This window comes from Physeter macrocephalus, chromosome 8 (assembly GCF_002837175.3).
Source record: "Physeter macrocephalus isolate SW-GA chromosome 8, ASM283717v5, whole genome shotgun sequence".
NCBI classification, from domain to species: Eukaryota; Metazoa; Chordata; class Mammalia; order Artiodactyla; family Physeteridae; genus Physeter; species Physeter macrocephalus.
The window spans coordinates 128232841-128257773 of record NC_041221.1 but is presented as its reverse complement, the minus strand read 5'-3'; the positions used below and the strand labels follow the sequence as shown (position 1 = coordinate 128257773).

At 35.4% G+C, this 24933-nt stretch overlaps 1 protein-coding gene across 3 annotated transcripts in view; it reads left to right on the top strand.

Moving 5' to 3' along the window:
• Nucleotides 1-24933, top strand: part of FNIP1 (folliculin interacting protein 1) — a 132433-nt gene that overhangs the window by 35043 nt on the left and 72457 nt on the right. For all 3 annotated transcript variants that reach the window (XM_007107782.4, XM_028493203.2, XM_007107785.4), the window contains exon 2: nucleotides 17711-17837. In XM_007107782.4, the coding sequence (XP_007107844.1) occupies nucleotides 17711-17837 (127 nt within the window). The remainder of the gene's footprint in view (nucleotides 1-17710; nucleotides 17838-24933) is intronic.

Here is a 24933-nt window from a genome sequence, read left to right as displayed (position 1 = left end):
GGCCCGTCTACCGCAAAAAAAAAAAAAAAAAAAAAAAAGAGTTGGGAGGGAATACTGAATGCATTACCCCCCTGAAATGACAAGTAGGTACTGAGATACTTTTTCGTTCTTATTAAAAAAAAACTAAACTAAAATGCTATTTCATGTTTTGTTAACATTAAACTGATCTCAAGATTAAAAAAATTTCATGAGAGTTCATTCAAACATTAGTTTTTAGTTTTGATCTATTGACAGGCTACTAAATGTCAACCATAGAATACAGCTATGCAGAAGAGAAGTATGGTCCCATCCTCACAGAGCTTATGGTCCAGTAGAAATGGAGACAATAAATAGGCAATTATGACAGTCTCTTCAGCGCCAGAATGGAGGATGTACAGAGTGTCAGTTTAGAGCTCTATTGAGGTAGAGAGAGGAATGCTATGGAGGCACATGGGAAGGGAACCTATTCCAGATGTAGGGTGGAGGATTGGAATGACGAGGAAGGCTTCTTGTGGGAAGTAACATATAAGCTGAGACCTGAAAAATGAACCAGGCTAATAGGGGAGGACAGAAAAAAGTGTGCTAGACCAAAGAAAAAAACACAGTGACGAAGCTTGAAGTGAAAATGTTGCATTTAAAGAACTGATTGAAGTGGATATGACAGGAGGTGGGATGAGAGAATAGGTAAGAGCCAAATCTATTAAGAAGTTAGATCTTTATCCAGAGAGCAATGAGGTATTAACCAGGAATTTTTAAGTTAAGTGAGTGACATGTTAAGGTTTTCCCACTTTAGGTACACTGTGGAGAATAAATTGGAGGAAAGCAGGAGAGACTGGGAGACTAATTCAAGCAGTGAGATAGTATGGTAGCTCACACTAGGATGGTGACAGTGTGTTAGTGGTCGTGATCTGACTCAAGACATTTAGGAGATAGAATAAACAGGACTTGGTGACCTCTGGATTTTTGGTTGAGCATCTAGGTGAATGGAGACTTTGTAGGTTGACGTTAGAGAAGTAAACTTTTAATTAATTCAGTTATTGGCTTTCCTCTTTTTTTTCCTGTTTTGGAACACATCCTTTTTCTTCCATTGTTTCTTAGTGTTATGGTGTTTTGCTGGTTTTTGAGCTAGTGGACATCAGACTTTTCTCTAATTCTTTTCTATCCTGAAACTTTTCAGTGAAAAAACACATCATGTTCTGCCATAAGATAATGAAGGTTATCAAGTTATTTTGTATTCCTTGGAGGAGAGTCTGATGGTATACATGTTCTTTTGAACCTTGTTTTCTTCATGTAATAATTACCTTGGAGATCTTTATACACAGCTCTGTCTTACACTTTTAAAGGCTTACACAGTGTTCCACTGAATGAAGGTACTGCAATGTATTTATCGAGTCTTTTATTGGTGGGCATTTTAGTTGGTTTTGTTTTTCCCCCTTAATACATTTAGTGCTGCAGCAAACATGCTTATATCTGATTATATTAAACCCAGATTTGTATCACAAGTCTGTCATGAATGAGCCCTGAAATGTTGGATCTGTAAATTTATTCAGTTTACTTTTCTTTTTTTTTTTTTTTGCGGTACGCTGGCCTCTCACTGTTGCGGAGCACAGGCTCCGGACGCGTAGGCTCAGTGGCCGTGGCTCAGGGGCCCAGCCGCTCTGCGGCATGTGGGATGTAACCGGACCGGGGCGCGAACCCGTGTCCCCTGCATCGGCAGGCGGACTCTCAACCACTGCACCACCAGGGAAGCCCTATTCAGTTTACTTTTATGTCTTTATGCAAGTTTCTAACTTAAATAATCAAAGATGGATTTTTTTGGTTCTGAAGAACGTAGGGGCAGGACAGGAATAAAGACGCAGATGTAGAGAATGGACTTGAGGATACGGGGAGGGGGATGGGTAAGCTGGGACGAAGTGAGAGAGTGGCGTGGACATATATACACCACCAAATGTAAAATAGATAGCTAGTGGGAAGCAGCCACATAGCACAGGGAGATCAGCTCGGTGCTTTGTGACCACCTAGAGGGATGGGATAGGGAGGGTGGGAGGGAGACGCAAGAGGGAAGAGATATGGGGATATATGTATATGTATAGCTGATTCACTTTGTTATAAAGCAGAAACTAACACAGCATTGTAAAGCAATTATACTCCAATAAAGAGGTTAAAAAAAAGACAGATTTTTAAAAATAGACTTACGTTTTAAGTGAAATAAGTCAGACAGAAAAAGGCAAATACTGTATGATATCACTTCTGGGTGGAATCTAAAAAATAATACAAATGAATCTATTTACAAAACAGAAACAGACTCACAGACATAGAAAAACAAACTTATGGTTACCAAAGGGGAAGGGTGGGGAGGATAAATTAGGAGTATGGAATTAACAGATGCACACTACTGTAAAATAGATAAGCAACAAGGATTTACTGTATAGCACAGGGAGCTATATTCAATATCTTATAATAACCTATAATGGAAAATAATTTGAAAAAATATATAAATATAACTGAAAAAAATAAACTTAAGTTTTTAGAGCAATTTTAGGTCCCAGCAAAATTGAATGGAAGGTACAGAAATTTCCCATATATCCCCTGCCCCACACACATGAAAGATGGATTTTAAAAGTTTCTGCCTAATGAATTGTGGTGAAGCTCTAGAACCACTGTGGCAGATTTTATATATCTTTAACAAGTACCAGGACTATTAAAATTAATTATAAAGTATTACAATTAAACTAAAGTTATAGTTTTTATAACTAGGACAAGAAGGCATTGTACTTGGAAGAGATACTTCTAGTAACAGTGTCAGTAATTCACCAAATGTTTATTGAAATCTTGATCTGTGTGACAGTGTTTTAAGTGTTGAGATAAAACACTCTCCCTATACTAATCAAAGAGATAGTCCTGTCTTATAGATGAGGAATCTGAGGACTAGAGAAGTTAAGACACTTTTCTAAGATCACAGTCAGTATGTGGCAGAGTTGGGATTTAAATCCAAGTTTGGCTGATTGAGAGCCCATTCTGTTTCTGTCATGTTGGGTGTGGGGAATGATTCTTGGTTTTAGCATATTGTCTGTTAGGATTTGGTTTAATAGCCCATTATATTAAGGCATTTCTGTTACTGCATTTGTCACATCAGCATAATACACAGATGCACCCTTCGTTTTTTCTGGAAGAATATGCTGATATATGTTAAAATGCAAAAATCCAGAGAAAGACAGTATTTATAAAGCAAGCTGAAATGTTTCTATTTCATGAACCAACCAAGTAATATAACTTGATAGATGTATTGAAGTTTATAAATTCAAAGGTAGTATTTTATGTTAGACTTGTCTATGTGAATTCAACGTAAGAGTTCAGATTTGTGAACCAATATTCATATTGACCTTTCTGGGTCCTGTGATCATTAGGGCCTGCTTTTTAGTTGTGTGTCATCTGGGTAGAACACAAGCTTGTGGCTTTTAAGAATGTGCGTTTGTGTGTACTTGTTTGAAATGACAAAATTGGGACACAAGGAAGTTGACAAAGGTGCTATTCTGTTTTCTTGTTTATTAGATGAACCTGAGTTCCTCATAGATGGGGGTTGTTGAAGAGTTGGGTTCTAGCTATGGTTGCCTGAGTACTCTGCCTAGGACCTGCCTTTTTTGAGTTAAAGAACCCTTAAAACAAGTTGGCATTCCTAGTCTGTACCACTTGCCAGGACGGCACTTGGTTTATAGAATACTCAGGTTGATTTTCTTTAATCATAGATTTTTAGTAGAAGAGATAAAAGAATTGAAAAGTAGTCAGTCATAATTTGTTTCTGTAAAAATCCCAGATTCTTTGGTGAAACAAAAGAACCGGATGTCACTTATGAAATGGTAGGGCTGGATAGATGGATCTTTTGCAAAAAATAGATTTTGTCATTGGCAGTAGATTTCTTAAAAGCTCCCAGTGTCCCGTGGTCCTGTTGCTAGGATTAAGCCTTTTTGCATTGCAGCATGGAGAGGCTTTTATTTGAGTTAAATTCAGGCTTCTTGGTATGTCACCTGACAGTCTTGTGGTTTCAGATGAGTATGGTTCATTGCTATTATTAACCTGGGTTGGCAGTTGTACATAACTGGAGTTTTTAGGGATTTTGAAAAGCAGAATTGCTTAAGAGAAATAGAGATGCTACTAACATACAGCTTAAGATTTTATTTTCAAATGCTGTTAATGTCAAAATCAGCCCAAATCTAGTTATAAATTTAGTGATGTAACAATTTTAATGCTGCGATTTTAGATAGACTTATTTTATGAATAATTGATTAAAATTATGGTTATAAATTTAGAAGGGCTTGAGAATGTTTTGAGCAGGTGGTACTCATTATTTTAAAGTTTCTAATTTATAAATACTACATTTTAGTCCTTGGCGTTATGTATGTCTTACTCTCTGTCATTTTCTGCTCTTCTTTCTCATGTTTACGTAGGAATGCTCACTACAGCTATTTGAAGAGCATTGTACTTTTGTGTATCTCATATACATATTTATAAATAAAATTTAAATTGAAAACTTGACATTGTATTAGCTTATTGATCATAATCCAGTTTTTTTTTTTGTGGTATGCGGGCCTCACTCTGCTGCGGCCTCTCCCGTTGCGGAGCACAGGCTCCGGATGCGCAGGCTCAGCGGCCATGGCTCACGGGCCCAGCCGCTCCGCGGCATGTGGGATCCTCCCGGACCGGGGCGCGAACCCGGTTCCCCTGCATCGGCAGGCGGACGCGCAACCACTGCGCCACCAGGGAAGCCCAATCCAGTTATTTTATAGTTGATGTTATTCTTTAATTTTACTGATATCGACCTGAATTTATCTGGTAGTATTTTTGATGCTCTTGTAAACATCTTAATTGTGTGTCCCCACACATTTATGACTAGAATTAAATGATTTGAATTAGTAGTGAATTTAGACTAAGGTACATTGATTTTATATTTTAAATCCTACTATGAAAGTAGGATTAAAAATATTTAAAAATACTTTTTCAATATGTGTAACCCAGTTGAACAACATGGATACTGGTTCTTTCAGTTGTTTTAGCTCATTTTAACATTCTTCCAGTGTTTCACTGCAGTTTAAGTTCTCAGGTATGTAGAATTAATGTCAGAAAGTTAAAAACCACATAGGTCAGGTGTATTTCACTTGGGCCTAGGTGTTGCTGAAAAATACTAAGTAAAATATTATAGCAGATATGATACATGGTATCCTCTCATGGTATGGAAATTTGCTGTTGCTGAGGTTCCATTTCACAAAGAATTCATGTTATAGATTGTCACTTTTTCTTCTCTGAAATACTTTATGTAAATTTTACTTTGTGCATATTATTTTATACATGTTAGATTATGGGATAAGTATAAATGGATTTGGGGATTTTACCTAATGCTGGTAATAATTTATATTTTTATCTTACAGTATTATTTCACATGTATTACCTAATTTGATTAAATGAAGATAGTAATCCTATAGCCAAGTAGCTGACTATACTTGTCATAGAAATGTAAATGACAGTCATTAGGATTTCATTAATATTCTGGGTATAATTGAACTTAGTATGACTGAAAATAAACATATTAAAGATTAACTAGTCTTGGGACTTCCCTGGTGGTCCAGTGGTTAAGACTCCACGTTCCCAATATAGGGGGCCTGGGTTCAGTCCCTGGTTGGGGAACTAAGAATACCACATGCCACAACTAGAGAGCCCACGCACCGCAACTGCTGAGCCCACATGCTCTAGAGCCTGGGTGCCACAACTAGAGAAGCCCGCATGCCACAACTAGAGAAGCCTGCACACTGCAACGATGACCCAGCACAGCCTAAATAAATAAATAAATACAAATTAAAAAAATAAAGATTAACTAGTTTTATTATAATATTTACTTTATTAAAATGTAGTTGGAGAACAATCATTAGATGTTAGCAGCCTATATGAAAATAAAGATTTTTCTGAGAAGAAAAAGACCTAAATTGATACCTAAATTCTTTGGAACTGAGATTAACAAATAAATCATGGGGTTATTTTTCAGTCGGGTTAGAGGATTATAATTCCTTAGATACAGAAATAATTACTCTGCCTCAAGTCTATAATGTAAGCTTCCAGCATTAAAATGGTATCTCCTGAAATAGTCACTCATTCACTCATTTGTTCAGTGAATTAATTGAAGTTCTATTATATTGCTCTCTCTCTCAGCTTCTCACTATAGTATTCAGGAAGATATTGAAACATGAAAAGCCAAAACAAAATATAAACTAAAATGATTAACAAATTGTTAATCTGGGAGGAATTTCCACTGTTTACAAAATCAGTTAAATTATATTGAAAACAAAATTGGTGCAATAACAGCACCTTGTCACTGGTGATCCTGTCTACGTAAGAAAATTAATTATTTTAAGCACTTCTTTAGTTGTGTGACTCCTAGCAGAAATGCAGTAATATTCTGAATAGTGATCAATATTTTCCATTCTTTGAAAACTTTCTATAATGTAACGTTTACATGTATTTTATGGTTCCTATAATTTTCTGTATATGGTTCCTCTAATTTTGTATATATTCTGACATTAGGTCTTTCAACCCTTGAGTTGGGGTAGAGTTATCATATTGGGTCCTTAACTCTACAAAAACATTGAGTACTGTCTATAAACTGAGTAAGCAGTTGTCTGATGCATATGTAATTCACGGGTATATGTGTTCTTTTATTAATACTATATTGAATTTATAGTAGCTTTCAGTCATATTTTCTCAGTTACTGGATGCTAAAATTTTTTTAACATTAAAAAGGTATCCTTTTAACTAGAATGATTGGGAATTGCTGATATAGACCATATGTTCACAATGATTATTTTTTTAAATGCACAGTAAATATATCAAAAGGAAAATAAGAAGCTCTCTTATCTGATACAATTGGGACTTAGAGTTTAGTGGAAAAGTCAGTTGAAGTGAGGAATTTATTGTATACATTGTAACATTTTATTTTCGGCTTAAAGCATGTAAATATGCATTCGTTTGCCAGTCCTTTGCTGGTCAGTGTGTTTTACAGAGGGAATAGTGAATGTTATTTCTCCATCATGGGACCAAAAAATTAAAATGTTATCTAAAGTAAAAAAGCATTGTAAGACTTATATACTTTGCTTTCAGGAGATATATTTAAACATTGGCTAGTTAGCAGCAGATTTTTCTAAAGCAAAATCTGTCTGCAGGTTTTAAGAAACTCAGATCGCTTTCCCCATGTACAGAAAATGTTTTTCCAGTTGGCTCTGGTACTTTTGGCTCTGGTGCTCTGAGGTTCTGACGGTGACCAGTTCTTGGCATGTTGGTGTTAGGTTGGGAAAGCTTTTTGCTTGTCACTTGTAGCCTAATTTAGCATTCTTCTCTTTCTCCCTCCAACCATTGTTTCCTTCCTTCCCCAGTAATTTATCCTTCATCAAATTCAAAATGTTTTCCAGTACTGAGGCAATTAATCTATCAATACATACATAGCTTTTGAAACTGGGCTGCTCTCTCCATTTCTCGCAACAGAACAGGTTGTTAATGTTTTCTCAGAGTTGGTCTACATCATCTTGCATGTTTCCATTTCACTGAGACACCAATGATGGATAAGGCTCACGAGAGAACAACTAACTTAGTGCCAGGTACATAGTAGGCACTGTACAAATAATTATTGAATGAATAAAGTTAAAATCCATAGGTTTGCTGAATATACTGTTTAGTAAGAGATTATTCAAGTTGAAGTGAAAATGTCTTATTTAGGTAATGTGTTGAGATACAAACTAGTGTTTAGTCTGGTGTTTCTCAGTCTTTTTTTTTTTAACATTATCATCCTGCTAGAGAGCTTTTTTTTAGACATTTTTTTCCTTAATTGCCACCCTCCCCCCTTGAACTTTTAATACCACAGATAGATATACTGTATATTTTCTTACGTATTATGGCCTTTTGGAGGGCCACACCCATTGTAACACCCAACTTTGGTTTTGGTCTTCTTTCCCCCTCCTCCCTCCATTAACCAGATGTGCTTCTTTGGAAGCCATCTTGCTCTCATTGAGAATGCATGATTTAGCTTTAATTTCATAGCCAGTAACATGTATTATAGAAATTCATATGGTCTTCTGAGTTGCTCTGTCATTGTGTAAAGGGAGATGTCTATTCCAGCATGTTTATTTTTCATTAACATTCTTTGAAGGTGTCAGGTAAAAGACATACAGAGCAGATAAGCTGACATAAATTATAAATAACATCCGTGTAGAGTCTTAATTTGTGGTTCATCACTGAACAGTCTTCTTACTAATGTTTAATATTATGCTGAGTACAATAGCTTAATACTGAGGATAGCTTTGCTGTAGTATATAGACAGTTTTTGTGAATGGTTATAGTGTGCTTACAACTGTTAATAATTATGTCTTCAGTTAAATTCTGATAAAAAGAGGCAATGCAATGAAGTGGAAAATATGGTGAATTAGATGTCAGAGTTTGGCTTCTAGTTAATAAAGGATCATTCTAAAGTCTTTGATTTTCCATGTCTTAGTTGTTGTAAATAGTGCTGCTGTGAATATTGGGGTGCATGTATCTCTTTGAATTAGAGTTTTGGGTTTTTTTTCCAGATATATACCCAGGAGAGTGGGATTGTTGGATTATATGGTAGCTCTATTTTTAGGTTTTTAAGGAACCTCCATAAATGTTTTCCATAGTGGCTGTACCAGTTGACATTGCCACCAACAGGGTAGGAGGGTTCCCTTTTCTCCACACGCTCTCCAGTGTTTATTTTTTGTAGGCTTTTTTTTTTTTTTTTTTTTTTTTTGCAGTACGCGGGCCTCTCACTGTTGTGGCCTCTCCCATTGCAGAGCACAGGCTCCGGACGCGCAGGCTCAGTGGCCATGGCTCACGGGCCTAGCCGCTCCGCAGCATGTGGGATCTTCCCGGACCGGGGCACGAACCCGTGTCCCGTGCATCGGCAGGTGGGCTCTCAACCACTGCGCCACCAGGGAAGCCCTCCTGTGGGCTTTTTGATGATAGCCATTCTAACCTGTGTGAGGTGATACCTCATTGTTGTTTGATTTACATTTCTCTAATAATTAGCGAAGGTGAGCATCTTTTCATCTGTATGTCTTCTTTTTTTACATTTTCCCTGTAAATTTATTTAATTTAATTTTTATTTTTTTATTTTATTGGAGTATAGTTGATTTACAATGTTATGTTAGTTTCAGGTGTACAGCAAAGTAATTCAGTTATACATATACATGTATTCATTCTTTTTCAGATTCTTTTCTCATATAGGTTATCACAGAATATTGAGTAGAGTTCCCTGTGCTATACAGTAGGTACTTGTTGCTTATCTGTCTTGTATATAGTAGTGTGTGTATGTTAATCCCAAGCTCCTGAGATTTCCCTCCCCCACCATGTTTCCCCTTTGGTAACCAAAAGTTTGTTTTTGATATCTGTAAGTTTGCTTCTATTTTGTGAATAAGTTCACTTGTATCATTTTTAAAAATCAGATTCTAGCATATGAGTGATATCATATTATTTGTCTTTCTTTGTCTGACTTAGATCACTTAGTATGGTAATCTCTAGGTCCATCCATATTGCTGCAATGTATGTCTTCCTTGAAGAAATGTCTATTTAGGTCTTCTGCCCATTTATTTATTTATTTTTATTATTGTTTTTATTTTTGGCTGAGTTGGGCATTCGTTGCTGCGCGCAGGCTTTCTGTAGTTGGGTGAGCGGGGGCTACTCTTCGTTGTGGTGTGTGGTCTTCTCATTGCAGTGGCTTCTCTTGTTGCGGAGCATGGGCTCTAGGCACACGGGCTTCAGTAGTTGTGGCACACGGGCTTAGTTGCTCTGTGGCTTGTGGGATCTTCCAGGACCAGGGCTTGAACCCGTGTCCCCTGCATTGGCAGGCGGATTCTTAACCACTGCGCCACCAGGGAAGCCCCTTCTGCCCATTTATTGATTGGGTTGTTTGGTTTTTTTCTGATACTGAGTTGATTGAGCTGTGTGTGTAATTTGGATATTAACCCCTTGTTAGTTGCATTGTTGGCAGATATTTTCTCTCAGTACATAGGTTGTCTTTTTGTTTAGTTGATGGTTTCCTTTGCAGTGCAAAAGCTTTTCAGTTTTATTAGGCTCCATTTGTTTATTTTTGCTTTGATTTATTTTGCATTGGAAGACTGATCTAAGAAAACTTTGCTACAATTTATGTCAAAGTATGTTTAGCTTATGTTCTGTTTTAGGAGTTTTATGGTGTCATGTCTTATACTTAGGTCTTAAAGCATTTTGAGTTTATTTGTGTATATGGTATGAGGGAATGTTCTAATTTCATTGATCTACACGTAGCTGTCCAGCTTTCCCAACACCACTTGTTGAAGAGACTGTGTATATTCTTGCCTGCTTGATTGTAGATTAATTGACCATAGGTGTGTGGGTTTATTTCTGGGCTCTCTATTCCGTTTCACTGATCTATGTTTTTGTGCCAGTACCATGCTGTTTTGATTACTGTAGCTTTGTAGTATAGTCAGAGGTCTGGAAGGGTTATACCTCCTGCTTTGCTCTTTTTCCCCAGGATTGCTTTGGCAATTCTGGGTCTTTTGTGGTTCCATGTAAATTTTAGGATTATTTCTTCCAGTTCTGTGAAAAATGTCATAAGTATTTTGATAGGGATTGCATTAAATCTGTAGATTGCTTGGGGTAGTATGGCCAAGACATGGAAACCACCCAAGTCCCCATCAACAGACGATTGGCTTAAGAAGCCAATCAACTCAGCTGGGCCCTCTCTATGGCTTGATAGTGCTTTTGCTTTTCTTAAGTTAGCACTTTTCCTAATTTTTGATGACTTTGCCAGACCTTTATCTCTCAAACCCTATACCCCAGTTCAGACCACCAATCTCATATATGCCTGTGTACATTCTTGATTCTACTTTTCAGAAAAAACAGAAATGATCAAATGTAAATGCTCAATTTGTTGTCTCCTACTTGCACACCTATCTGCAGTAATTTTCATTTGTAGGTCGTTTTTATTTCTGTCTCATTAAGTGCTTCTGTAGTTCTTTAGCCTTGCATAGGGTGCTGTGTCCTAACTTGTTTGGGATCTTAGTCCAACACTCCTCTCTGGTTACTTTTAGATGCTTTGTCTGATTTCTTCCTTTCAGTTTGGAAATACATATCTTTAAGTATATACCTTGTCCCTTTAGATAGATAGATAACATACATACATACAAACAATTTTATATTTATATATATATATATATATATATATGTTTTATATGTAAGTATCTTTTTTCTTTAAGAAACAGCCTTTTGTAGCCTCACCTCTTCTTTACTTATCTGGGGTGACCATAGATCTTGGTTGCCCAAGGTAATCTCAGGTTTCTCTTGTGTGTTTAGGGCTGTCTTTTACTTTCAAAACTCTGCAGTTTTTTTTAAAAATTATTATTATAACCTCATTAAAAAATTATTTATTTATTTGGCTGCACTGGGTCTTAGTTGCAGCATGAGGGATCTTTAGTTGTGGTACGTGGGATCTTTAGTTGCGGTATGCAGGATCTAGTTCCCTGACCAGGGATCAAACCCAGGCCCCCTGCATTGGGAGTGTGGAGTCTTAACCACTGGATCACCAGGGAAGTCCCCAAACTCTGCAGTTTGATGGTCATTTGTATGGTCACATTATTTCTCTCCCCCTTTTAAAGGGAAACCATTGTGAATAGTATATATAATACTTACCATCTTACTTTCTCAGCTCTTTTCTCTTCATCAATTGCTACTGCTGTGTAACTACCCCCACCCCTACCACAACTCTCCACTGAAACGGTTCTTGCAAGAGTACGAAAAACCACCAAATTGCTAAATCCCATGGATGCTTGTAGTCTTTATAAAAATTTTGGTTTTTCTGCAGCCTTTGGCACTGTGCATTATTCCTTTTTTCATCTTCGTCATCCTTGACTTTTGAAATAATATTTTACCATTGGTTTTCTCTTTTCTCTTTTGTGGTCTGTCTTTACTGATCTTCCGTGACTTCTCTACTCTCTGTCCTTAAAATATTGCTGTGTCTTAAAATTCTAGTTTATTGATCCTTTGCTTTCTTTTACCTTTTCTTTTTTTAAAATTTATTTTATTGAAGTATAATTGATTTACAATGTTGCATTAGTTGTTTCTGGTGTACAGCAAAGTGATTCAGTGTCTACACACACACACACACACACACACACACACACACACACTTTTTCATATTCTTTTCCATTATGGTTTATTACAGGATATTGACTGTAGTTCCCTGTGCTGTATAGTAGGGTCTTGTTGTTTATCCATATCTTTTCTCTTTTTGATTAATGTGTTCTTCCTGAATAATTTCACTACCAACTATGTGTGAATAACTCCTGTATCTAGAACTCTAGTCTAAGTCTTTCTCCTGAACTCCAGAGCATTTTTTCATCAAAATATCAGAGGTCTTTCTGCAACTGTCTCACAGGCCCCTTGAACTCAATCTGTAAACACTCTTATCCCAAACTTGCTTTCCCTCCTGTGTTCTCTACCTCTCTCTTTTCATCAAATCTGAAACCTAAGAGTCAGGCATCCTCTTCCCGCATTCCCCATATCCAGTCCCCAAGTTCTTTCTCAGTCTCCTAAATAACATCTAGCTCTGTCCCTTTCTATCTTCAGTGCTATGTTTTGGTTCAGGTTAGAACATTATTCTTACCTCCAGGCCTCCTTCTCTAGTCATTTCTCTAAGTTTCTGTCAATGTGATTTTCTAAAAGGCACAAAATGATCTTGTTATCTATTATTTCACACCCTGTTTACTCATTGCCTGAGTGGTGAAGTCCTTACATGTTTGTGTGAAATGGTTCTGAGTGTTGATCTGGCGCCAGCCTGCCTTTGTAGCTTTTGTCGCTTCACTGCACACTCCAGAGATAGGGTCACTAAGAATTACAGTGTATGATGTTTTCTTCTTGCAGGGAAGAGAATACCCTTCTTCCCAGCTTGAAGCTGAGAGGCTTTAAGTACTTAATCGATAGTACAGAGTAATGGTTATGATTGTGGACTCCAAAGACACACTGCCTGGAATCTAAACCCAGCTTTGCTGTTTACCATGTATTTGGCTGTGTTATTTTGGGCAGGTTACCTAATCTCTCTATGCCTTAGTTTTTTCGCCCGTAAAATAGGAGTAAAGTTGTGATGATGAATCAGTGTTGTGAAGGGTAAATGAATTAACATACATAATGCCCTTAGAACAGTAGCTGGTATACAATAATATATAACTGTTAGCTATTATTTATTATTCATTGTGTATCATTTATTATTGTTCTTCAGTGAGTCCATACCTGACCTCCCTATGCAGACCTCTTGTCTACATTATAAGTTTGCCTCAGTCGTAGACTGTATCACAGTGAAAAAATTGTTTATATGTCTTCCTATTAGACTGTGAACGTTTTCACAGTCATGTTTTTCTTTTCATACTTAATGAATGCTTTTAAGTCAGTGAATGAATGCACAGAAATATTCCCAGTGCCTGGCATTGTCCTTTGAGCATGGTAAATGTTCAATATCTCTGTTTTAGTGAGATGTCTGTAACGTGAATACATGGTTTTGATGTCTATAATATAAATAATATAAATACACTATATGTATACCATATATATAGTGTTTTTTTCCACAATCCTCTCCTTTTAAAAAATTGAGGTACAATTTACGTAAAAGGCACATTTTAAAAAAAAAATTAATTTATTTATTCATTTTTGGCTGTGTTGGGTCTTTGGTGCTGTGCACAGGCTTTCTCTAGTTGCGGTGAGTGGGGACTACTCTTGGTTGTGGTGCGCAGGCTTCTCATTGTGGTGGCTTCTCTTGTTGCGGAGCACGGGCTCTAGGTGCGCAGACTTCAGTAGTTGTGGCACATGGGCTCAGTAGTTGTGGCTTGAGGGCTCTAGAGCACAGGCTCAGTAGTTGTGGCACACAGGCTTAGTTGCTCTGTGGCATGTGGGATCTTCTGGGCCAGGGCTTGAACCCGTGTCCCTTGCATTGGCAGGCAGATTCTTAACCACTGTGCCACCAGGGAAGCCCCAAAAGCACACATTTTTAAGTGTATAATTTGATTAATTTTGAAAAATGTATACATTTGTTTAACTACAACCCCAGTAAATATATAGAACATTTCAGTCACTCCAGAAAGTTCCTTCATATACCTTTCTAGTCCATTCCCTTCACACCCTGCCCCTGCCCAAGCACTGCTTTGGTTTCTATCACCATAGATTAGTTTTACGTGGTTTAGAACTACATATAAATGGAATTACCAATATGTATGCTTTTGTGTCTGGATTTTTTTCAACATTCTTTCAGAATTCACCTATGTTAAGACTAGTAGTTCATTCCTTGTTATTTCTGCATAGTATTTCAATGTAGAATGTATCATAGCTTGTTTATACATTCTCCCATTGATGGTCATTTGGGTGTTCCCAGTTTTTTGCTATTAGGAATAAAGCTGCAAGAAACATTTTTATGAAAGTCTTTGAACATATATTTTCATTTCTACTGGATAAGTATCTATGAAAAGAATTGCTGGGTCATAGCTGCCAAGTAATTTTCTAAAATGGTTGGACCCTTTCATACTCCTTCCAACGATGTATAAGATTCCACATGCTTCATATTCTTACCAACAACTAATGTTATTAGTCTTTTGTGGAAGGGTTTTAATTTGCATTTATCTGATGATTAATACTGTTAGCATCTTCTCCATGTGCTTTGTTCCTTCACCATTCATATATCTCCTTATGTGAAATGCCCAAGCCTGTCACCCATTTTAAAATTGGGCAAATGGTTTGTCTTATTGCTTTGTAGGAGTTCTTTGTATAGGCTGTTTACAAGTCCTTCGTCATTTATATACATTGCAGATATTTTCTTCCAGTTTATGACTTGCCTTTTAAAAAAATTTTGCCTTTCGATGTGCAAGTTTTAAATTTTAATGAAGTCCAATTTATCAATTTTTCTTTTATGCTTAATAACTTTTGTGTCTTTTTTAAGAACTCTTTGTACTCCATGATTGTACAGGTACTCTATGTTTCTTTCTAGAAGCTTTATAATGTAAGCTTTTACATATAATCTTATTTTGAGTTAACAGAGAATACTTTCCAAATGCTTAGATAAGTTTAGGAGCAAAGCATTCTAACTTTTTTATTATTGTTGAGATAAATTTCACATACTGTAAAATTCACCTGTGTATAGTATACAGTTCAGTGGTTTTTTAGTATAGTCACAGAGTTATGCAGCCATAACTGCTATCTAATTCCAGAACATTTCATCACCCCACATGCTTATGAAGTAAGTCAGACAGAGAAGGACAATATTGTATGATATCACTTATATGTGTAAATAAAACATACTAGTGAATATAACAGAAAGAAACAGACTCACAGATACAGAGAACAAACTAGTGGTTACCAGTGGGGAAAGGGGAGAATTTCCAAGAAATCTTATGTTTCCTAGTCAACATATTTTCTTTTGCCACAAAGACTGCTCTCTTTTTACTCTCTACTGTCCCCACATTTTACAACCTATCCTTTATTTTCCTTCACCTACTTTACAAAGAATATTGGACTCTTAGACATGAGTCCCCTCATCCTTACCTTCATATCTATAAATCTTTCTGTATCCATGTCCATCTTTGCTTCCTTTTTATCCAAGCAAAGGGGTTATCATGTCTTCTGAGGTTAACCCTTTCATCTGTACTCTGTATCCTATCCTCATCCGCTTCCTTAGACGCCTTACTTTGTCAGTCACCATCTCCCTTCCACTTCACATTCTTTGTCATCAATATGTAAACATGTTCAGATGTGTCCTTTTTAATAACAAAATAGCTGTCACTCTACTTCATGATTCCTTTTCTTTTTCTCTTTCCTTGACATTTGTCTTAAACTCACTGTTTACTCTCATTTAGTCCTGAATTCTCTGCAGTTTGACCCCAGGACTCTATCCTTAGAACTGTCCTTGCCATGGTCACCAATGACTTCTTTGTTTCTAAAGCTAGTGGATGCTTTTTAGTAACAACTGTGGTATTTCTTCTTCCCCTCTAAAGTGCTCCTCTTTCTTGGTTTCTTTGAGACCAGCTTCTTGATTTTAATTCCATATCAGTCTGTCCTTTTATAGTTTCCTTTGCATAACATCAAAGCACAGTTTAGTAAAAGCTGTTCAGGGGGATGCAAATCATTGTGGTCTAAGGATGAATCTCTGGTTTAGCTTGAATGTCTAGGATAAGTCTTTCATCAATTCATAGACATTTGCTAGGGATTAAATACAGGAAAACTAAAATTATATTTGCTGTCAAGATTTGGGATGAAGATGTGTTATGTTGCCAGTTATGGATTTTTTAACACGCATCAATAGGGTTAGGGTTAAGGTTCTCTTAAGGAAATGAAGGAACGCAATCAAAAGCTGTGACTGATGAATTGTGAGGAATTGACCATTCAGCCTAACAACAGACAGATCCTGGAACGACAGTTCTCTTCTTTCTTGGCGACTGTCCTACATGTTGTAGTGCCTTCAGTTCACCAGATTAGTATCTCCATCATACAATTCATTGTTTTCTCTCTTTCCCTCTCCTCCTCATCTCACTCACTCCATTAGTCTTTTTAATTGTGAAATATAATGTACACAAAACAAATGCAGTGAACTTTCTTTTTTTTTTCCTTTGGGTACTGTATCTGTGTAAACATTATCAAGTCAAAAAATAGAACATCATCAGTGCCCCAGTCCTCCTGGTATAACCCCCACCACCCTCACCTAACTCCCAGATATAGCCACTCTCCAAACTTTTGAAGCCATCATTTCCTTTGTTTTGCTTATAGTTTTAAAAACTAAATATTCATCCCTTGATAAAACTTTACCTGATTTAAATCTTCCTATAAATGGCAAAATACAGTAACTGTGTTTATGGGTGTCATTGTGTGTCATTGTCTAATTTCTTTTGTTCACAGTCCATTTATGTTTTTGCCTGTAGCTGAAGTTTTCATTATGTTCGTTGTGTGGTGTTTCATAGTATGAATATTTACCCATTTGGTTGGTAAGTATATGAATAGTGTCCAGTTTTCAGCTATTATGAACAGTGCTGCTGTGAACATTCTTGTATAATGGCATACTTTTCTGGAATGGAATTGCTGGGTCAACTTCATTTTTACTAGATTTGTCTAATTAGTGTACATATTTAAAAAACTATTCTCTAAAGAGATTATGCCATTTTCACTCACACCAACTATATATGAGGATTTCTACCCCATTTTGTTGTTCATCACTTTTTTACTTGTTTTTGTTTTATAAGGAATTAGCTACTGTTATTTAAACTGAAAACTGTTTCTGTTTTTTCATTTTGATATTAAAGTAACAAAAGTATTTAAAAATCTGGGTTAGCCTTATGCCATCTGAGTCCATGCCAGGAAATTAATATGTATTTTCATTATATTAAATGTACTTACATATTTTTATTGTTAGCTATTTTTAGATTCATGTGGGATGACTAAATTTTATATACACTGAACGATAACTTGCCACAGATTTTATTCTTTTTTTTTAATCTAAAATGTCATAGCTGTGTAAATTTTCAGCCGTAAACTAAATGGTGGTATTTTATATAAAGTTCTTCTGTGTTATCTTGAGCAGTAGTACAACTTTGGGTTTCATTATATAGGTCTTATTTCTAGGAGTTTATATGGAATATTTATTAAAGTAATTCTAATGACTCTTTATTTTTCTTTAAAGTTGGCCTTTGCCAGAGTTTGATCCAAGCCAAATTCGACTAATTGTATATCAAGACTGTGAAAGACGAGGGAGAAATGTCTTGTTTGACTCCAGTGTTAAGAGAAAAAATGAGGACATATCAGTATCGGTGAGCATCATTATTGATTTGGTTCAAATTTAATGTCAAATATTCTAATTCAAGAAGGAATGAGTAAGATTTCAGTTATGGTACTTTTATTTGTCAGTACAAAACATTTTTACCATGTTATTAAAATTTAGAACACTGATTTTGAGAATTTTTAAAGGAAAAAACATTTGCCTTATTTGCATTGGTCTAGTACCAGAGAAAATTTTAGTTTGACATGTATTTACTTATATACTTGTATTATGAGATATGGCTAGAGCTACAGGGATTGTTAAAGTGGATCTGGTACAAATCTCTCACCTTATGATTGTGGAAAGTGTGACCTAGAGAGGTGAAATTATTTGTCTGAAGGTACAAAGCAAGTTAAATCTGTAGCCCTTGGTTCATCATATTTTCCCATACTATACAGCAGTAGGAAGAACATCTATTCTGTTGACTTTGAACATCATATTTTGAAATATTTTATGACTAGTTTAGCAGTAACAAATGGCCATTCACTTGGTCATCCAAGAAAACCCAAGTGATTGCTGTTGTTTTACTGCTGCTACCTCTATTAAACTTTCCGATGTAAAGACTCTCCATCGCCTGGATTTATAATCTGGAAATGGAAGCCTGGAATTGTGTTTTCTCTCCTTCCCTAAACTGACAATTTTCACTAACATTTCAGTAAGCAACTAGAATTGACTTTTAATAGGCAAAAAGTTATTTTTTAATAGGCAAACTATTTATTTTTCGAGACTTGGGAGTTTGTACTTGAGATTTTGTGTTCTTAGAAAAATTTGATACATTGGATGTGGTCTGTTGTCTTACTTATAATAGCATCCTCATCATCTACTTAGGTGGCATATAATAAGTACTTGCCTAATTTTTGAGTTATTTTGATTGTCAGGTTTTATGATGTTCTTCTGATTAGTAATACATTTCTTAATATTCTGGAGATTGTGCTTTGTTTAGATTTCTTAGCCATTCTCTGGACACTTTTTTCAATCTGACAAGAAAAAAAACATTGCAAAATTTTCTTAAAATATTGTTTGGTTGTGCAAATGACTAAGTATCTACAGAGCACTAGGCTCTTGGAGATTTAGCAGTCTCTACCCTCTTGGTGCCTGCAATTAGACATTCTTAGGGAGGTGAACATTGAACAAACAAACAAATAAATAAATAATTCCAAATTGTGATTGGGTACTGTGAAAGAAGCACACAGAATTCTTATGAGATTCCACAGGAAGGAACCCATTTTTTATCAGTTTGGTTGTAGGGGTATTAGGAAGGTCTCACTGAGGAAGTGACATTCAACCTGAGATCTCAAGAAATTGAAGGCATGGTATAGGGGATGAGTATTCCTTTAAGCAGGACCAGCAAATGCAGTCTACAGGGTTACTTAGGAGCTTAGTGAATTGAAGGATCTAAAAGAAGGTCAGTTTGGTTGGAATGATAGTAAAGTAGTATGTAAAGTAGCTAGAGATGAAATTGGAGAGAGATGGAACAGGAGCCAGAATATTCAGGGCCTCATAGGTCTCTGGGTTAGAAGTGTAGATTATATTCTAAATGTAGTGGGAAGGCATTGAAGGGATCTGGTTTATGTTTCAAAAAATCACTTGGGTAGAGAGTCCAGAAATAAACTCACACATACGTGGTCAGTTAATTTACAACCAAGGAGCCAAGGAATATGCAGTGGGATAGGACAGCCTCTTCAATAAATGATGTTGGAAAAACTGGACAGCCACATTCAAAAGAATGAAACTAGACCACTCTTTAACACCATACACAAAAACTAACTCAAAATGGATTAAAGACTTGAACATAAGACCTGAAACCATAAAACTCCTAGAATAAAACATAGGCAGTAAACTACTTGACACTGGTCTTTGCAATGGTTTTCTTGGATGTGAGACCAGAAGCAAAGGCAACAAAATAAAAAATTAACAAGTGAGACTACATCAAACTAAAACAGTTCTGCACAGCAAGGGAAACCATCAACAAAATGAAAAGGCAACCTACCAAGTTGAGAAAATATTTGTAAATCATGTATTGGGTAAATCATGTATTGGGTAAGGGGTTAATATCTGAAATATATGAAGAACTCATAAAACTCAATAGCAAAAAATAACCAATCTAATAGAAAAGTGGGCAGAAGATCTGAATGGACAGTTTCCAAAGAAAACATACAGTTGGCCAACAGGTACATGAAGAGGTGCTCAGCATCACTAATCATCAGGGAAATGCAAATCAGAACTGCAATTGTGTATCACCTTACAGTTGTTAGAATGTCTATTACCAAAAAGACAAGAAATGACGAATGTTGGTAAGGGTGTGGAGAAAAGAGAACCCTTGTGTACTATCTGTGGGAATGTAATTGATGTAGGCACAATGGAGAACAGTATGGAGAATCCTCAAAAAATTGAAAATAGAATTGCCATATGATCCAGCAGCTCCACTCCTGGGTCCGAAGAAAATAAAAACACTAACTTGAAAAGATCTATGCACTCCAGTGTTCACTGCAGCATTATTTATAATAGCCAAGACATGGATGCAACCTAAGTGCCCATTGATGAATGAATGGATAAAGAAAAAAATACATATAATTCAGCCATAAAAAAGAAGGAAACCTTCCTGTTTTTGACAACATGGATAGACCTTGAGGGCATTATGCTAAGTGAAATGAGTCAGACACAGAAAGACAAATACTGTATGATCTCACTTATACGTGGAATCTAAAAAAATCTGAACTTGTAGATACAGAGAACAGATAGGTGGTTGCCAGAGGCAGGTGTGGGGAGTGGGGAAAATGGGTGAAGGGTATAAAAAGTATAGCTTTCCAGTTATAAAATAAATAAGTCATGGGAATGTAATGTACATATGGTCACTATAATTAATAATACTGTATTGTATATTTGAAAGTTGCTAAAAGAGTAGATCTTAAAAGATCTCATAACAAGGAAAAATTTTTTTTGTAACTATGCATAGTGATGGATGTTAAGTAGACATTATGGAGATCATTTCATAATATATATTACAAATACTGCATAATTATGTCATACATCTGAAATGAATATAATGCTGTTGTCACTTATATGTCAATTTTTAAAAAATAGTGAAAAATCACCTTTTTACTTAGAGAATGGTTGGATGTGGGGGGATGAGGGAGAAGGAAGCGTTTGGTGAATTCAACGTTTTGGTTTGAATAGCTGAGTGGTGAGATGCCTAAGAGTCAGAATTGTAGATGGTCAATCAGACAGTTGAAATCTAAGGCTAGCTGCAAATGTGATAAGCATGTTTTTTTTGTATTTAGACTGCTAATAGCTCAGCAGAACTTGGCTAAGACTGACAGGTTGACAATCAATACTCTCTTGATTATTTCTTTAGCAAATATTTATTGAAGTTTTTTTGTGTGCTTGATGATGTTCCATTGAATTGCAGCATATAACTTCTCCTTTACTATTTCTCTTGATGCTATTCATTGTGTTTCTTTAGCATTCTTCCCTTTTGTCTTAAACAGCCTTGTGAGTCTCGTGTCATGCTGTTTCTTGAGCCCTTTCTGCCCACCTTTTCTGAAATGATGCTTCATTAGTCTCATTAGTCTTCTGTCCATCTGATATCTCCTTCTTCCCTCTGTTAGGTTTTTTTCTTTGCCTGCAAATCTTCACAAAGCCTCTTTATCCAACACCAACAAAATAATTATCCTTTTACTTTCTCCTTTATTTATATGCCCTTCTGTCTTTTTCTGTCTCTTTTTTTGTCCTTCTCAGTCTTCCTTCTCAGTGTTTGTTGGTGTCTCTTAGTCTCTCTGCCTCACTCTCTCTCTGGCTCTCCTCAGTGTCTCAGCTCAATCTCTCCTTTGTATCTCTTAGTCTCTTCTCTGTGTCTCTTAGTCTCTCAGTAGTAACCTGTCTACCAGCTCTAAGCTCATACCATCCACTCATTCCTCAGTCTTCTGAAATTTTCCTGTAAGCCTGCTTCTTCTTTTTCAAACTTTCCTCTAGACTCATCAGTGACTAGAAATCAAACAGCCTTGAATATTTCCAGTCTCAGTTGTTTTATATATCCTATTACGTGCTATCTCCCTAGATGATGATTTATTGTATCACAACTTTATGAATCCTTTCTGATTCCTCTTTTCTGCTACATAAGAATTCTCATAGTCCTTTGTTTATAGTCTTTCGTAGACTTCTATATCGGAGCTGTATTTGTATGTTTATTTGTTATTAAATTGCAAAAAAAAGTAAAAAATTTGTCTGTTATTCACCTTTGTTTCCTGAACGGCACACTGCCTCACACATGGTAAATACTCAAGACATATTTTGATCAGCTTTAATTAAAAGTTAGGAAGTTTATTATCAAAATCCTGTAAATACTTTAATGAAGATTTTATATGTTCCTTTTGAACACTACAGAACACATGGTTTTTTCCCAAATTGTGAGCTGTTGGAATCATTAAGTGATTTTTTTCATCTACTTTACTGTACTTATACCCTTGGAACATCAAATCATGTCAGTTCTATATAGGCAAAGAGGGACTGTGTGATGTAAATGATCATTTTAAACTTCCTGCACGATATTTTGGGTCCATACATAATGATGAGATAGTTTAGCATTAGCGGTTTCCTGAATATTGTCTTACAATGCTGAAATAAAATTATATTAATCAATGTATAGTTTTCTCAGAACATTTATTTTCCAAGTCTATTATATTCTGTGAAAAATGACTCTTGAACATTCAGTGATTTTAATCAAGAAACTTCTCTCTTTTGTAAAAGTTTATTTTTATTTTTTTACTTTTGATCCTCAGACCTTATTCATCATCTAGTTGAAATATAAAAATTATTGAGATGTGGTTTCTTTTAACAGTGATATAGCCAAATGGATCAAGTGTGATTTGATCATATGATACTATCTTTATCTTGGACATTATTTCTGTGTTGACAATAATCCATTAACAATAATCCAGTGCATGTGTTCCCAGTGAAGTTACATAATCACTCACATGTTTCAGCCTTCATTGGTTATATACAAGAATAAAGTTGTACATCAGCAGATTAAAATAACTTTGGAAAGGTGAATATAAATTTTAATGTGTTAGAGTTTTGTACACTCAGAAGCATTGTACAAGTGCCAGTAGTTGAATCGTAATTGTGATATCAGATTTGGAACTTAAGATTTGGTTAGGTAATTGAATCTATGTAAAAGTTAATATACAGAAATCATTAAACTCAGTATATACAAATAACTTCCAATTGGAAGTATGAAGGAAGCTAAGGCTCCATTTAAAATAACAATTTTGTGGGATAGTGAGGGTAGGGGGGAGACGCAAGAGGGAGGAGATATGGGGATATATGTATATGTATAGCTGATTCACTATGTTATAAAGCAGAAACTAACACACCATTGTAAAGCAATTATACTCCAATAAAGATGTTAAAAAAAAAAAAGAGCATGGGGGCTTCTAAGTAAAAAAGGACAGGTGCTTTAAGCATATGGGAACTCAATAAAATTAATTTATTTTTTAGCACCTTAAAAAATAAATAAAATAGCAATTAAAAAAATGCCTTTTCATAAACTTAACAAAATTTATATGTTTAGAACTTTAAAAATCTCCTGAGGTACATAAAAGCTTACTTGAGCAAATGAAAAGACAAAATATATTTTTGGATAATACTCAATGTCATAAAGTTGTCCATTCTCTCTAAGTTGCTTTGTAAAATAATGCTATCTCCATAAAAATGCCAACCTTATTGTTGTTGTTATTATTATTATTATTTTTGGTGGGTGGTGGTATCTGGAAATAGATAGCAGATTCTAAAGTTCAAATGGAAAGAAATTAGCAATAATAGGTTGGAAAACTGAAAAAGAAAGAGTAGTGAGGTTGAGTAAGTTCTACCAGATTTGAAAAATATATTCTAAAGTCTCAATAATGAAAAGAATGTATTATTGGAACATAAATAGATCAACAGACTAATGGAATGATATAGAGGATCAGAAGTAGATCTAAATACATGCAGGAATTTAATATATGATAAAGTCATCATCTTAAATCAGTAGGGTAAAGATTAATAAATGGTATTGAGATAATTAGCCAATTATAAGAAAGATAAACTTAGATCATATCTCAAGTATATCAAACATTTAAATGTAAAAATAAATAAAACTATGACATTACAAAAAGATAACATGAGTTCCTATGTATCTGTGGAGTGGAAAACACGTTTTAGCTATTGCTCAAAATTCAGAAGCCATAAAGTTAAAAGACTTACACGTTTGACAACCAAATAAAAAAAGAAACGGAAATAACTTGGATGGTGAGCAAAACAAAGCAAAAGCAAACAAACAAAAAAGAAAAAAACTACCATGAGGAAAATTAGATGATAAACAATACCCTGGGAAAACATTTTTATAGGATATAAAACCAGCTGGTAATCTTTCTATATAAAAAATTCCTAGAAATCAAGACAGGAGAACCATTCAGTAGAAAATTAGGTGAAGGATAAGACCAGGGAGTTCACATACAGATGGCCATTACACATTTAATAAGTTTCTTCCTCTCATTCATAATAAGGAAATGAAAATTAAAACTATGTTGTGATTTTAGTTCTTTCCTTTTAGATTGGCAAAAACCCAAATGTTGCATGACAGTACTTTGCTGTTAAAGTGAGTGAAATGACATCCTTGGAGGGGTAGTCTGGCAGTATCTACCAAAATTATATGTATTTATGTTTTGACCCAGCAGTTCCACTGGCAGGGTTATTAACAGATGACTGGTTAAATAAGCTGTAGTATATTCACACACTGGAATACTGTGTAGCTGTATTTTAAAAAAAAAAAACAATGAGGAAGATTTCTAAAGATAGATGAAAAGATTCTCTATGATATTAGTGGAAAATAAAGCAACGACAGAACTGAATCACTTTTTCTGTAAGAGAAAAGGAAAAGGAATATGCTTATATTTGAAAACAGAGATACTGGAAGGATAATAATAAACCAATAAAAATGATTTTACTTATTGGCAATGTGTGGAGTGGGGAAATGGGTAGTTAAAGAGTGGGATCTAGATTTCTTTGTGTTGATGAAAATTCAGTTAAAAGTTAAGCTAAGAAGAAATAAA